Source organism: Pteropus medius, unplaced genomic scaffold, assembly GCF_902729225.1.
Source record: "Pteropus medius unplaced genomic scaffold, Ma_sr-lr_union100, whole genome shotgun sequence".
Lineage (NCBI taxonomy): Eukaryota > Metazoa > Chordata > Mammalia > Chiroptera > Pteropodidae > Pteropus > Pteropus medius.
This window is the reverse complement of record NW_024352785.1, coordinates 9075356-9091230: the sequence shown is the minus strand read 5'-3', so window position 1 is coordinate 9091230 and position 15875 is coordinate 9075356. Positions and strand designations below refer to the sequence as shown.

The 15875-nt window shown below is 40.8% G+C and overlaps 1 protein-coding gene across 1 annotated transcript in view; it reads right to left on the bottom strand.

The window, feature by feature from the left end:
- KCNN2 (potassium calcium-activated channel subfamily N member 2) overlaps window positions 1-12201 on the bottom strand; it is a 139851-nt gene extending 127650 nt beyond the window's left edge. The window contains exons 1-3 of the mRNA XM_039848478.1: window positions 12002-12201; window positions 9905-11175; window positions 9266-9361 (exon numbers count right to left, since the gene is read on the bottom strand). Coding sequence (XP_039704412.1) covers window positions 9266-9361; window positions 9905-11175; window positions 12002-12023 — 1389 coding nt within the window. The 5' untranslated portion in view covers window positions 12024-12201. The remainder of the gene's footprint in view (window positions 1-9265; window positions 9362-9904; window positions 11176-12001) is intronic.
- Window positions 12202-15875: the final 3674 nt, after the last annotated feature.

Here is a 15875-nt window from a genome sequence, read left to right as displayed (position 1 = left end):
CATACACACATACTACTCATAGCAACCCAATGACAGAGGTACTCTGTAGTCCCCATTTTACAGACAAGAAAACTAAAGTACGAAAAGATTAAGTAATTTGCCCAAGGTCACACAGCTAATTAGTGGCAGAGCTGGGAATGAGCCCAGACAGACTGGCTCTAGAGGCAGTGCACTAAGCCATCAGGCTATGCTGCAAAACACAGTAAACAACACAAAGGAGAGTCTGATTGCTCTGCTCAGCAGGAAAGTTCATAGAAAATAATGTCAGAAATTATAGTTATCGCAGCTTGCCATAATAAAAATGGCAATAAACATTGGGGACAAAATTATTTTCCAAAACTGCTTTCACATTGTTTCTATATAAACTTTAACTAATAAACAGGGATACTCTTTTACAAACCTGTTAGTCAATATTTGAAAACCAAGATTGTTCAGAAATAGGAAAGTAGAGAAGATTACAAAGCAGCAAATCCTCAGATTTACAAAGTACTCAAAATACTAACTAGTAAATTGAACCTAGACACTTCAGAAAATAACCACATTAGTTATTTAATGAAGTGATTTGTAAGTACTTTAAAAATGAAAGGAGTACTATAAACCTTGGAAAGGAGAATTTGACAAACTACCAATTTGTCTTAAACCATATCCATTAACTCAGTAATTTCTTACTTGGCGATTTATCCTTAGGAAATGATAAGAGATGCTCACAAAAGTTCATCTGTGAGAGTTTTAATTATGAAAGTGATTTTAAATAGGTTCTTTCTAATTTTTCTAAAAGGTCCAAATATAAGGGAAAGGATTAAATTGATTACATCTACCGGATGCGAAAAAAAAAAAGTGGGGCTATTAAGAATGTTTAATGGCATGGGGAAATCAATAGAAAGTTACCTGAAGAGAATATCAAATTCCTTCACACAGATATATAACAAATACCATGACATCTACTTCATATAAATACATAACGTAAACAATAATTATCTCTGGGTGGTGAGATTAATATATCCTTTTTCATGTTTTCTATGCTTTATAAATTTTCTAATATGAAGTTATTAAATTTATAATATGGAGAGAAAAACAGATATTAAAAAAAAAGACATTTGGTCATGAAGCCCACATTGTAATGCTTAAAATGATAAGCAAGTCAGTCTTGTTTCCTTCTTGGATATCATTAATAGATATTGACATTGCTGTTCACGAGAATATGTGGGTTTCAGCAAAGGACCTGATAGTCTCCATGACATTTTTGCAAGAAATGTGGGCTGGCTGATAGGGTTCACAGAGTTGTTATTACTTGAGAGGCTGTACCAAGTATCATGGATGAGCAGACAGCAACAACAAAAAAAGTCCTACTGCCAAGTTCTGATTGCGGCCTACTCACAGCTTCAGCATGGGTTCCCAAGGTCCACTTTTCAAACTCGTGGCTAGCACAAAGCTAGAAGAAGAGTTAATATGTGAATGGCAGGTGTGCACACCAGCTAAGAGCCACTAATATTGACCATATTTCTGGAACAGAATTTAGCACTAATTTGAAACCTTGGGCTAATTCCGTAGCCAGTTAATACATAGCATTTTCCAAAACTAAAGTTTGTCAAATAAACATTAGAATTGGGGTTCAAACAATTCTTGCAGGAAGAAACACTGGTCTGAAACGAAGATGCTATCTAACAGGGTTAATAAATGTAAAGCCATACATTCAGTTCAATTACACTTCTACAAGTGTTACTTGGCAACAGTTCTTGTGAAGCCATAACCGTTATGGACTAGTAACAGTCGGTACCATGGACATTTTTGATGGAGAGGGGTAACAACACCACTGGCATAATCCATCTGAAAGTACTGGGTACATTTCTGACCTTCTTATTTACAGAGGGAATTCAACAAAACAGAGTAAGTCCAGAAGTATGTGGTCAGGGACCTTTTAAGTCTGATCAGGAATGTTTAAATGTTTGCTTTGTGGTTCTGTAAAAGGGGAAATCATTTTTTCTATTACACTGGAAATTACAGTTTCTCTTCTGTATCTACCACTTGACTGGACCTGCTCATCAAGGTCAGCAATGACCTTCAACTTGCCAAATCCAAAAGGCACTTCTCTACCTCATATTAACAGACTCTGCAGCTTTCTATAGACAGCCCTGCGCCTTCCTTACAACTCCCATCTCTATCTCAGAGACAATTCATTCTTATCTTTTTTTCTAGTTCTTTCTTTACTCAACCTCTAGATGTCAGAGGTTGACCGACTGTCAACCTTCTTCTCATCTTTCTATTCTTTCTCAGTGATTCTACCTATGTAGGTTTAAATAGTCTCTATGTCAATTACTCTCAAATTTAAATTTCCACTGCAGACCTTCTTCTAAACCCTAGATTCTCTTATAGAATCAGAAGCATTTCAAGTATATTATGAAAAAAATTTTCTGATTCCGCGTCCTACATTTCAATTTAAGTCATCTCCTCCCAGCACCATATACTCAGTTGCTCCAATCAGAACCCTGGGAATCAGCTGTGCATAGTCCCTTGCCCTCATCTGTCATATCCAATCTGCTAGGAATTCCATTCTACCCCCAACATGAGTCTCAAATCAGACCACTTCCCATCATCTACAGTGCTGCTAACTAAGCCAAGTGAGCATCTTCTTTCACTACGACATGACCTCACTGAGAGCCTTCTAATGGTCTCCAGACCAATCTCCTCAGAGCATCAACAACAAAAGATCTGCTGAAACAGTGAGCTGGATCATGACTTCCCCGCTGCACTTTGAAAACAAATCCAAAGATTCTTACTAGGCCCTAAAACCCTTCACTATCAGAACCCTGCATCCTTTCCCACTCCATCCAGTACCATTCTCCTTGCTTGGGCCACACTGATTTGCTCTCACGTGTTTAGCTACAGTAAATTTCTTTCAGTCACTGGGCTTTGCACAGGATGTTTCCACAGATTCTGCCAAAGCTGGCTATTTCTCTTCCTTTATGTGTAAGTTTAAAAGTCCCTTCTTTAGAGAGTGCTCCTCTTATGCCTCTGTCTGCTGTGCACGAATTCCACTCCCAATTACTTTCCATCTCAGCCCTTTATATCGCCCTTATAGCACTTACCACGACTTCCAAGGATATTTTTTCTTTACTTAATTTTTGTCTCTCCCCTTAACCCCATCTGCTTGGAATGTTACTTCCAAGAAGAAAGGGATCTTACTGCTTTATTTCCCACTATATTTGCAGAGTTCAAAATTTTTTTAAAATGTTGACTATAGAAGGAATAAAACCAAATTTCACCTTAATAGTAAAAAACAAAACAAAAAAACTTCCTAAAAATAAAAGCTGTCTGGCAATAGAACAGCCAGCCTTGTACAATCGAACTGATAATCATGGGAAGAGGATTCGAGCAGAAAGTGGGGGACCACTTTTATCAAAGTTGACATAAAGAGAGCTGCCATGTTGCATGGGAGACTGGGCTGGATAAAAATTTAGGTCCCCTCCGCACAGTTTCTAGTTTTATAAATAGAATTCTGAGTGAGTTTTGGGTTAAAATTGTACTTCTCAAGTAGCAAACATTGTATTATTTCCTCGTGAGCAAAAATTCTCCCTAATTTGGCCCCACAAACCACATTATACCCTGACCAAAGTAATTCCCCAGAGTGAAATCAGTGCCAACTCCTTCTGTGTGCCCTGCCAGATGTGGTTTGGGACGATGACAGCCCACAGTGCCCCTCCTTCCAAGCTGTACAAAATGTGGCCCACAAACAAGTTGGTAGATCAAGCAAACCCACTTGTGGTAAACCTAAAGTTCCACTCTTCATTCATTTGTGATGCTGGTCTGTAAATACACCAGGACGGCTTTATTTAGCGCCACACCCATTAATAATGCAACGACTTTACACAGGCAGGCGGAGAAAATTAGTCCTGAGTGATTTCGTTACGACAGTGTATACACAAAGTCAAAGGGACTGAGAGTCTCATTACAACTAATGTGGAAGTTGTTGGCAATACAGATATCAGTGGTGGAGCTGCCCACCATACAACAAAGCAATTCAGGCAAGTTTTCCACCTCAGTATCTTCTGGAGTCTTACAGTCAACCAGCAGTTCTCACCTACTTCATAGATACGGCAGAGACCTAAAGGAATCTAAGATGATTCCTTCTACTTTTTTTAGCTTCCTTTATCTTCACTAGCTCTCCAAAAGTTTTTAAAATAAAAAAGTTGGCAAATATTTGCTTATGATGACATATTTACAATTGTTCAATTTTTCAGATTAGACAACGCAGCACTAGATATTACAAAATGTTGCAAATAAGCCTATGGACTTTGTCCTTAAATAATTTTCCTTCAGAAAAACTTTCAGGAAGGTAGTAAACATTTTAGACTTTAAAATGTCAAAGATATTTAAAATTCCTTTTTATAATATCCAGTGTTAATGCTGTGAAGGACTAATGTGTGGGAAGCAGGGAACATCAACTCTGAAGATTTCTGAAGGGCGGGTGGACAATACCTTTCCATTAAAAATGCAAACTCTCCTTGATTCAGCAATCTGACTGCTAGATTTTTACCATATGCATATATTCCAACTAGTAGATTAAAATAAGTATACAGTAGTCCTCATTTTTAGTATTGCCTATAATAGAAACACCTAGAAAACTCAAAGTGCCTATCAGTACACAGTACATCCATAAAATGGGATAAAATGCTGCTGCTAAAAAAGAATGAGACAGGTCTCCACGTGCTGATGATAAAAAACCTCCAAGATATATTAAGGAATGAAAGGAAGGTATGTGTGCATCTAAACACACCTAAGTATTCATTTTTGAAAAATTCTAGAAGGCTATATGAGAAACTTAAAAGTGGTTTTCTCTGAGAAGCAGGACTGAGAGTATATAGACAGTGACTATAGCATTTATTTTAAAATCTCTTGTATTAAGTTACTTTTACTATATATATTTATTCTTATTAACATGAATAATAATGATATGCAATATTTTCCACATGGCCTGGAAGCATCTACTTGTTTCTGTAGAAGTGGGAAAGTGAGAGTCCTTTTCCAGCCTCCACAAGGCAAGCGATAGCACCTACTCAGTGGGTGCTTTGCTTGGCCATCCGTCCCCAACCAGGCCAGGTTCCTTTAGAGGTTGCTAAGGCCCCCGCCCTCATTTGCTCTGTCCTCCTTTGTGTGGCCCAGATGCACAAGCAAAGAGAAATTTTAATTTCTGTTCCTCCAGTTTTAGATCTATGTTGTCTACCTCTGAAAAGCTATCTTGAAAGAGAATACGTAGAGTTATTCCACTGCAAAAGACGCCAAACAAAAATCAGTGTTTCTCCTAATGCTATTTATTATATAATTACATTACTACAAAAATACAATCAAATAAACAAAAATGTTTCAACTTTAAAGTATAGTACCTGCCATTCTTCCAAATACCACAAGAACTAGGAAGATCAGGGTCCAAGGAACCTTCTTTCCCAAAATAAAATCTTGTGTTTGCCTAGATTGAAATACTTAAACAACTCTTTTAACTAAAATTGCTTCTGCAAGAGAAATTAAAATACACTCAAGTTAACAAGATGCAGTGAAATCTACAAATTTTTTTAGGTCAAAGATCTTAAAGAGTGTATGAACTTTGTTTTGTATTATTCCATCAGAGAAATACTTCCCACCCCACAGAGGGAGTAGGCAAAAAGAAAAGTCACCAGAAATCATGCCTGTTTTTTTCCTATTATTAGACCTGACACTTGAGGTGGGAGACTACTTATTTAGTATCGAGTAACCTTTCCAAATTTCATAAAAGCGATCCTTTTTATAGTATGTTTCTTTGGTCAGAAGGTTGTGATACACAGACATTTACTAAGTTTTTAAAATTTATTTATACATCATTTTTTTTTTTTGGCTTTACTGATGCATACATAAAATAAGGTCAAATGTCTATTTGAAAAAGTCTAATATCTACTTAGTTGAAAACTTGCTCCCACTAAATCTGATTTTACATAAGCATCCTAACAACAACAACAAAAAATAGTGATTTCATTTTTGGTTGGAGGGGTGTAAAAGTAATTAGTAAACGAACAAGCTATAGCCTTGTGCATTGAGCTGTCTGTGGTACTGAAAAATGACACCAAAGCTGAAATGTACTGAGTTCTGTTCTTACAAAGCCTCTCCATCACATTATTTCAATTCAAACATTTCCGTCCATGACTCACCTGAACCATCTTATTTTGCTGGAGTGTGTATAAACATTTTACAAAGGTCACAGTGACTTGCTTTCCAAGGTTCTCCATGAAATGTCAGGGCCTCCCCATGCACGTTAATCAGTTCTGATACATGTAGAGCCAAAACACTGACTATAACACTCACTTTTCCTGAATGCAGTGAGAAATCATACCATGTACCAGAAACCCACACAAGCTAACTGTCACTATCTAATCATCATACTAAAATGATAAAATGAAAAAGAGAAACTCTTATTTTAGACTACATGCTATATCCAAAGACATGCTCTGAATGGCAGCATAATCCCTTCATTTAGTTCCTTGGCTCAAAGCTAATCAATATGGTTGGAATTCTTAACAGTAAACTAAGGTTGCCTATTTGCTTAAAACTTATGAAAAAAATTATATTATATCTATAGCGGTGACATCAATAAGTAAGAGCACAGTTCATCATTTCCCACATGGATACACAAGCCTGGGCATTTGGTTTCATTGAGCTTCAGAGCGAAATATTTTGGTGGCAGCACTGACTCTATTCTCTAAATAAATTAGAACATTCCTACTTTTTTTCTGGTTCTTGATACACACACACACACACACGCACACACTCACGTGTGTGTGTATATATGCAAAAATGTATGTGTATATGTGTATGTGTGTGTATAAGAATTTAGAGCTTCAGCTTAAAGCATTTGTTTATTATCTAAATAAAATACCGAGTGTTAAAGCTACATCTGAAACCAATAAATATTACCCAAGCATCTATATTGAAATTATATTAAATATGGTTGACTTAACAGAAACCATACATCACATAAAATAAACCCAATTAAAAAAAATCTAACATTCTATGATGTTTATATTACTCAAACAGCAGAGAAGTTCACTGTCCTTATTTGCCTTAGAGAGACGATCTATGTCCTCATTTTTCTTACCCATGCTATATATACTCTAATCAATATATCTATGCATTAGTGTAATAGAAATTGCTCTCAAAATTAGACTATGAGTGGAATTATTTCAAGTGTGACAATCTGTAAAAATATGATTTCCTGTATTTTTATTAGTTTATATAAGTTTCAAAAGTTCTAATGTGGTATCAAATATTTTTACAACATGTAATTAACATTTGGCAGCTCCTCTTAGAGTTCTATCAGTTATTTCAAAAAATAGCCAAATAATTCTTTAAAAGGCAGTGCTTTTAGGAAGACACTTTGTTTTTGATGTTAATACCATCAAATATCCTTGCTAATGAATGCTTGTGTAGCTGTGTGCTTTTCAGAAGGAATAAGCAACAAAATGAAAGCTTATGTTTAATTAAAAGTCAAACAAAAAACAGCAAGTTCTTTTTCCAGGGTAAATTAAGTAAAACCACTCTGGTCGCCAAGCAAAAAATAAGTTACTTGATTTTTAAAAATAGCTAAGAAGATTTTAGGTCACCTTTTAAGTTTAACTCTATTCATATACCAAACTTTTGGATTTAGAGAGAAACCACAAAGAAACGTCCACATTTCAGGGCCACTGGCAAGTAAGAGTGCAACAGGAAGCATTCTGGAGCTAGAATAGGGCCTGGTCACGCTCTGTACTGTCTAGCTGCATGTTCTGGTAAGATACTCACCTCTTTTGACTTCAGGTTTCTCATCTGTGAATTGAGTCAAAGGGCCTTTAAACCTATTTTGTTCCTTCCAGCTCTGAGTATCTATTCTTCAAGTCAAAAACGAGAAGATACACTCATAATTTTTAAGTTAGATTTTAGAATCGCTTTAAAATGTTTGAAAGAATCTCAAAAGCCCACAAACATTAGTACTAAATTAAAGATGGATGTATGTAAATTATTAGAGTTCAAATGTGTGTTTGCCTAGTTTTGCCAGAACAGTTTTATTACTTACCTCTACATATTCTCATTCTCTAACCTCATTCCTTTAGAATCACATCTTTCAAAATTTTTGCAAATTTGAAAGCAAGGAGAAGTAAGTTCTCCCTTCTCCTTTGGGGTCATGTGCATTTGTATTTTGTTTGTGTAAGAGTTAAAATCGATATCATCCATAGTTACTGTTTGCTAAATACTAACTTAAAATTAATTTAACTCATAATTAATAATAATTCCTTAAATGGCAAGTTCTATACAGTATTTTAAATTCAAAGGCCACTTCTACAGGAAAGCAGATTAAATCTGAAGTTTTAATAGATCCACCAAATGTCTAACAACTGTTCCAATAGGTCGGAAAATGCATATTAGTGTAAATTCTATACTGGGAATTCCTACATTCTCTTAATTCTTGAAAAGTCTATTTTAACTCGTAAACCTTAATATTCCTTTGACTTAAGCTACAGAAAAGTAAACAACTCAAAAGATGACCCATGAATTTTGTACAGAGGATTCAGAAATTGTCAGTAACAGCCAAATCTAACAATAGAGCTCCTGGCTGCATTTAAGACATTTTCCTAACAAGACTGCTCACAAGGGCAGTAGCCTGTGCTCTTCAATGATATTTTTAAAAAAAAAAAATGATGTAATGATTGTAGCTCAGAAACTACTAAACTACCATGTAGACAGAATTTGTATTCAAAACTTACGGTTTTTTTTTTTTACGGATATAGAAAGGGTGAGAGCTTTTCTAATATCTTATTTATATATTAGCTAGGAATATCATGAGCCAATTTTCTTCTCCAAGCTACATAAGAGAAGATGATATAGATGGACACAATCTTCCATACTGAGGCATCAACTAGGAAGAGGTGGTATCAAACAAGAATACACGTTTACCCTATAGATAAAACTACTGAAGGAAAACAAATGCGTTTGGAGAAGTGGATCTACTTGAAAAAAGAGAGGAGAAAATCTGAAGGGTTTAATAAGTACATCCCAGAAACTCCTGCATGTTTACATGCTGCACTGTTTTGTTCTTAACTCTCTGAAAGAACGAGTCAGGGGCTAACATGAGAATACAGCTTGTGTCTTCTATAACCTCAAACAAGGACACTGACATGAGTGCTTGGTAAAAGCGTCAACTGCCTTGAGCTTCTCCAGGCTGGCAGCACGGCTTTGGGTCATTCATAAACAGCAGAACCTAAGTTACCTGTATTTCCCTGGCGTGATACACGATGATCAGACCGAGCAGGATGATCGTGGAGAGACTGATAAGGCATTTCAGAGCTAAGGAATACAGCGACGCCTGCAACACAGAGAGAAGTACTTTTAAGAAAGAAACACTTTTAACCACCTTCCAACACCCCCACCCCACCCCCCGTCCCGGAAGGGGTCAGTTAGTCCCCCAGCAAGTGGACTAGGGGAGGTGGAGGGGGCGGCTGTCTTGTCCTCAAAGGGAAGCGAAAGGAGAGGAGAGCTGGGAAAGCCAAGCAGCGGGATGGTGCATCCTACACCCAAGCGCGGCTCCTAGCTCTGAAAACCCTAGAGGAAGTTATTTCCGAGGTTAAGCGCTTCAGGTTGAAAGAGGCCTCCTAAATCCTGAGTACCAGAAGAGAAATAGAGCATGCTTTCCCCCCACCGACTCCAGAAACCACTTATTTATTGTGCCCAAGTGCGCGGGGCACTCACTGCCTCCAGAACTTTGCGCGCGGAAAGGCTTCCTTTCCATAATTGCCTCTCAGGCTAAGGGTGCGCGTCTGAGCCATGCTCGTTATCCCGGGAATTCCCGCCAGTGCCCATCCCAGCCACTCTGAGGACCCGGAAGGGTGAGCAGAGTTCGAGAGTGTACCTTGTCGTAGGCGCCCCACGACAGCTCGGTCTCGATGACCATGACCACGATGCCGAACATGCCGAAGATGAGCGCATAGTCGCTGAGCCGCTTGCGCTTCTCGAACAAGGCGCGCCGGTGGCCCAGTTTGTAGCCGATGTTCTGGTTCTTCTTTTTGCTGGACTTATTGCCACTGCTGCTGCCGTGCCCACTGCCGCTGCCGCCGCCTCCTCCAGTGCTGCCTCCGCCGCCGGCACCATAGAGCGCCAGGTTATTGGAGTTGTTGTGCTCCGGCTTAGACACCACGATCTCCGGGGCTGAGGAGGAAGCAGCAGCGGCTGCAGACGGGGAGGACGCGCCGCCACCTCCTCCGACGGACGGCGGGGGCTGTAAGGGCTGCGCCTCTGAGTCCATCTCGTGCAGGTTCCGGCGGGACGCGCTCAAGTTGCTCAGCGGCCGCATGACGCCCCCGTTGTACCTGCAGCTGCTCATGGCTATTTCAGTGAAGGGGTTGCTCTCGCGGCGCGCCTGGGGCTGGTGGTGCTGGTGGTGAGCCGGGTGCGGGTAGTGGTGGTGGTGCGAGAGCGGGGGCCCGGAGCCCAGGCTTCCGAGGCTGCCCGTGGGGCTGGCGGCGGGCTGCAGGCTGTGGCACTGGTGGTACTGGGAGGCGGACGCCGGCTGCTGCGCGTACTGCTGCCGGAGCGCACTGGCATGGCTGGACGGCGTCAGCTCACTCACATTGAGCTGACTGCCCCGGCGCGACGAGCAGCAGCAGCAGCACGACGAGCCCGAAAGCGGCGAGGACGTGCGGGTCCGGAAGGCGCCGCCCGGAGAGGAGGTGCGGAGCAGCAGGGACAGGTTATCCCCCGCCCCCGCCCCCGCCACGGGGGCACCGGAGGAGGCGCAGCTGTTGCACCGGAGGCATGGACTGCTGCCGCCGCTGCCGGGCTGCTGGTGAGCCAGGTGCGGGTGGTGGTAAGGGTGCGGGAGGGACGCGAAGGGCGGGCACGGCTTGTCCTGGCTCTGTTGCTGCTGCTGGCAATGCAGGTGTGAGGAGCGCGACGGCGGTGGCTGCTCTGAAAAGAAGCCGCGCTGGAACTGCAATGGGGTTTCCATGTCAGAGCTGTTAAAGCTGCAGGGAGACCAGGCGGTGGTGCACCCTGCGCAATGCGTTATGGTCGGGAGCGGGGACTCCTGCTGCTGGTGCGAGGAAGGGCCCATGCCGGCTCCAGTAGAATCTAGGCTGCGAGTCCGATTGGTTGGGCGCACCAAAACAATGGGCATGACATCACCTGCGGGGACCAAGACTGAGTTTGCGGCGCGCGGCTTAGGGGAACATGTGTGACAGAGAAAAAGATGGGGAGGAGGATCTGCAGGAGGAAAACCCTAGGGTGCGCAGGCCAGGTCAGGATGTGTGGGGGTCCATCTACTGATTGGAAGCGCCCGTGACCACTAATAGAGATGGGGAGCCCCCCAGGCAGAATAGCCAGACTGCACTGAGAGGAGAAAAGAAAGGGATGTCCTCTCTCCCATGCCGCGGCCCCCCTAAGTAGTACCGGACGCGCAGTCTAGATCACCTGCGCCGGGTACTGCAGCACGTTGGGCCACCCCAGCAATGGGTCAGGAGTGGGGACAGTGCGGAACCCGGGCCACTCCTCCGCCCGCGTGCACGCCTCGTAGAGGGCTGCGGAACAGCAGCCTCCTCGCCCCACGCCCACCTCTCCCTAAACGTCCTGCGGAGAGTGGGCTGCCGGCTGCCAGTCAAATAACTGCGGGGGGATCCGCTTTGGAGAGAAAAAAGTTTGGAGACTGGCTACACCGAGTGCAGCACCAGGGCCTGAGACCAAGTTTGGCCGCTGCAAGATCAAAGCGGGCCGCACTCCGCTATCTTCCGCTGCCGCTCGGCTCGGGCCCCGGGAGTCGGGATTGGCTGCGCGGAGCTCTCTCCCAAGTGCTCCGCGGCACGGATAGGGTTAACTGCCTCCGCACCCAGGCCGCGCGGGAGGATGGGGGCGGGGCCGGAGAGGGGGATCCCCGCCGTCCGCGGGGGGAGCCCGCGCGGGCTTCCCGGGTCCCCCTGGCGGGGGCGGAGGGCTTTCCCTGCTACCGCCTGCTCACATTTGCGCCTTCTGCGGAACATGAGGGGCTAGCGCCCCCGGCCGCCGGGTCTCCGGCTTCCACACTCCGGTCCTCTGGCCGCCCCAAGTGGGTAGGTAGGTAGGCTTCGGCTGTGGAAAGGCAGCTCGCTCGAGGGTCAGGGGCCTGCTCAGCGACCGCGGGCCGCCAGCTCCTCTTCTGCTCCTCTTCCTCCTCCTCACCTGCAGCACAAATACAAAGCAAAGGCAGGTCACAGATGCGCAAACACGGAGCATCTTCTCTGCCAAGCTCTGACTGCGGCGGCTGGTGGGAGAGGGGCCTGGCGCGGGCTCATTCACACCCGTAGTCATAACCTTGCTGGGAAATTACCTATAATACTAACTCAGGCTGAATAATACCTGCCCAAGGACATTGCGGGATTTTTGCTAGAGTTAAGTATAATATGTTACTCTCTAATACACCAATAAAAATTACATATTTCTGTTTCACAAATTTCCTGTAACGTGTTCTTTTAAGCGATGTACCAACACAAAGCGGTAGTGCACCCATTCGAGGGTTGTTACAGCTCCATCTTAAGTCTTTATCGTTTGTATTTGTAAATTGAAATTCCTGTCTCTTGAAAAGAAAATGAAAGAAATCGGCCATTTGACTACTTGTTTCCATTTTAAATTGTGATTTTTAAAGCACGATATTTATGACAGAGATTGTTACAATGAATTAGACCAAGAAATGAGAGTGAAAGCGGATCACCCTCATTAGGTAATTGAAATTCTCAGCTGGATCCAATTTCCTGATATTCTACTCGGCAGCTGCCCTAAAGTTGCTAACCAGGTAGCTGCTCCTGAGAGAGAGAGAGTATGTGTTTTCAATGCCATGGAGTGAATAATTCATTTTAGGATATCCTTTAGACATGGGTTAGACAATTTTAATGTTTTGTATATGCAAGTAAACAAATCTAGAAGAAAAAAGGAGAGGGTTGCCTTTAGTCCCATAGTCCTGGACTTGGCACAATGAATACTGTCAGAGCTTGCATTTCTCAATAATCTTGGTCAAGAATAGAATTTCAATGGCTAAAAACTGGAGACAGTATTTTATAGTCTAGTATTATCTTTGGCAATTGAATAAAACTTGTTTCGAATTATGAAGCTCATTGTGTCTTTGGGGTGGCAGAGTAGATATTGCATGTACTTGTGTGGGGAGCATAACTATTAAAAATAATTCTAATGAGTAATTTGAGATTACAATGAAAGCTTCCAAATTAAAAGTTATTCACCTTGTGTGAGACAAAATCCAACTCAAAATCCATCACGCATTTATTTTCACTTTATAACAAATTATACAGCCCTGTGTATGTATACAGCTCTATGACGCTGATTGAGTGAAAAAATTTGATTCATCCTTACAAACCTAAATACTTCAAAGTGATATCATGAAAATTAGACTTTTATAAATTTAAATGAAAGATTACATAGACCACTCCCCCAAAATCACAATAATTGTTACCAATAATAAATTAGATATAAGGTTCTAGAGTTATTAAAATATCCTAAGAAAAGTAATGGTTGCATCTTCTGAGTCAAACTGACTTTCTCAAATAGCAAATTCAAGGCTTCCATTAGATTTCCATAAACAAAATGACAGGGGAAAATATTCTATCTTTTGCTACGTACATCTCTATGCCTTAATACTGGATTAGGTGCAGTGCTATTAATCATGTAGAAATAAAGTGTTTACTGAGATTTATAGCAATGATGTATGGAGTTCCCGTGGCTCAAAAAGGGAGCTCTGGTAGGATGGGATGCACAAGGTAAGAAAGAAATGGAAATTTGTATCACAGCCTGAGGAACTGTCAGAATATCAAAACTCAAGTTAACAATGCTTCTGCCTAGTCAATATTCTGGAAAAGCTCCTGAAATAATATAATTATATCACAGCAAGTCAATCAGACATTTATTGTCTTTCTGTTTTAAGGAATCACTGGATCACACAAACTCAAAAAATCACCTTGCTATAAATGTCTGTATTTGGAGAGTGTGAGAATCCTCCACTGTATGATGATGAAAAAGCACAAGATGCCCCAACAATTTTCTTTCACATTTTGTCTGAATCCTACTAACTTTACTGTTTGAGGCACATGTAAGAAGTTAATTTTTCATTTCTCTTTTTTAAATAAAATTAACAAATGAATTTTAAGCTTATACACAAACTTTTAAAATATGTGTACCATCATTGCTTTTTTTCATATATAAGATTATAGAGATATATGTAACAAGTTAAGCAATTAGGGCAACAAAGACAATATTCTTCCACGTGGATAGTGCTTTGCACATAGTATATACTCATTTATATTTGTGAGTGGGGAAGGAGTGAATGAAAAAAAATTGAAGGAAAGTTCACAAACAGGGACCTGCAACCTCCAATGATGAGCTTTTGGAAAAATATATTTCCTTCTCTTTCTGCCAGTGAGATATGTAAGTGGTGGAATTTCTCTAGTTTAACACCAGAGGTCCTACTCATCCACAAAATACATTTCAAAACTAATCAATTAAATACTTTTATTTCTACCAGTATCATTTTTTTTCTGTAAAAATTGCCTTTTTTCTTATAGACTAGAACGATTGCTTTCCTACATTTGTTGAATTTCAAACTTGTGAATATGCAAATGAACATAAGCCCCTCAGCTCTGTCCCGCCTCCCCACCCCCCTCCCGCCCCAACACACGCTTGCTAATGATCTTAGAATGGTTTTCCCAGACCAAAGTGGCTTGGGGAAAAGCTTTAGCTTGTTTGCACTCGGATCCTTTATTTTATTTAGATTTATATTATGCTGTTATTTATAATTTTCTTTTCCATAGGAATTATTTGAGCTATCTCTCTTTATTGTTCCTTAAAAAGCAGGACTTTCTTGAATTAGGATGCTTTGAGTCTGTTTCCAAAGCAGCCGAGGCACGAGTCCCTTCCCATATAGTATGATGAGGGAAACTTTGACCTACAAAGTAAATGCCTTTCTGAGATTTTTCTTTTTTCGTTGCCCAGGTTAGTAAATTATTCGGTGGTACCAAACACAGAGGTTGTGATAATACACAACCTTTCTGGATTTAGTTTGTTTTGCAGTAAATGCAAATGAGAATCAGGGTACCATCACAGTCGTTTTCTTAGCACAGTATCAATTTCATGTTTCCTGAAACATAATTAAAAGGCCATAAAACCACTGCTATTCTTAAACCACAAAATATACTACATTTAAACAAAACATTAGAATAATTATTGTACGAATTCTTTATATTTCTGCACTATGATTAGAAAGTATCAAGACTTGAATGAGATTTTTGATGAGTCTTGTTAATTTTTAGCAATACCACCATTATTCAGGGACTAATCATCATGTTGGGGCCTATTCATTAACTTGATTAACTTTCCAAATTTTTTCTAGTCTAGTCCTTGTTTCCTACCCTTTCTCAGCTAATTAGCATATCTATAAAAGTCTCAGCAGCACTAGCAAAAAAAAAAGGTAGAAATTATACTAGTTTTGCTAGTAGAATTGAACTGTCACATAATTAAATAGGCAAACAGATTGAAATTATTGACTATGTATGATAAGTCTTTTAAAAATAGTCTGTGGATTTTCATAAACAGATATCCCTTGGTAGATAGAAACACATCCAAATATAGAGTCAAAAAAAAAAAAAAAACTTAGTGGACAGCAAATTCTGGCTTATAAAGCAGTTTCTCATGTGTTATTTTATTTACATCTCATAAGAACCCTCATGGAAGGTTGGAAAAGTGTTATTATTATCTTCATTTTACAGGTAAAGAGAATGCTTGAGATACAGTTTCTGGGCTACCCCAGGTCACATAGCTAGTGAGTAGCAAGGAGAAGCCAGACTTCAAACACA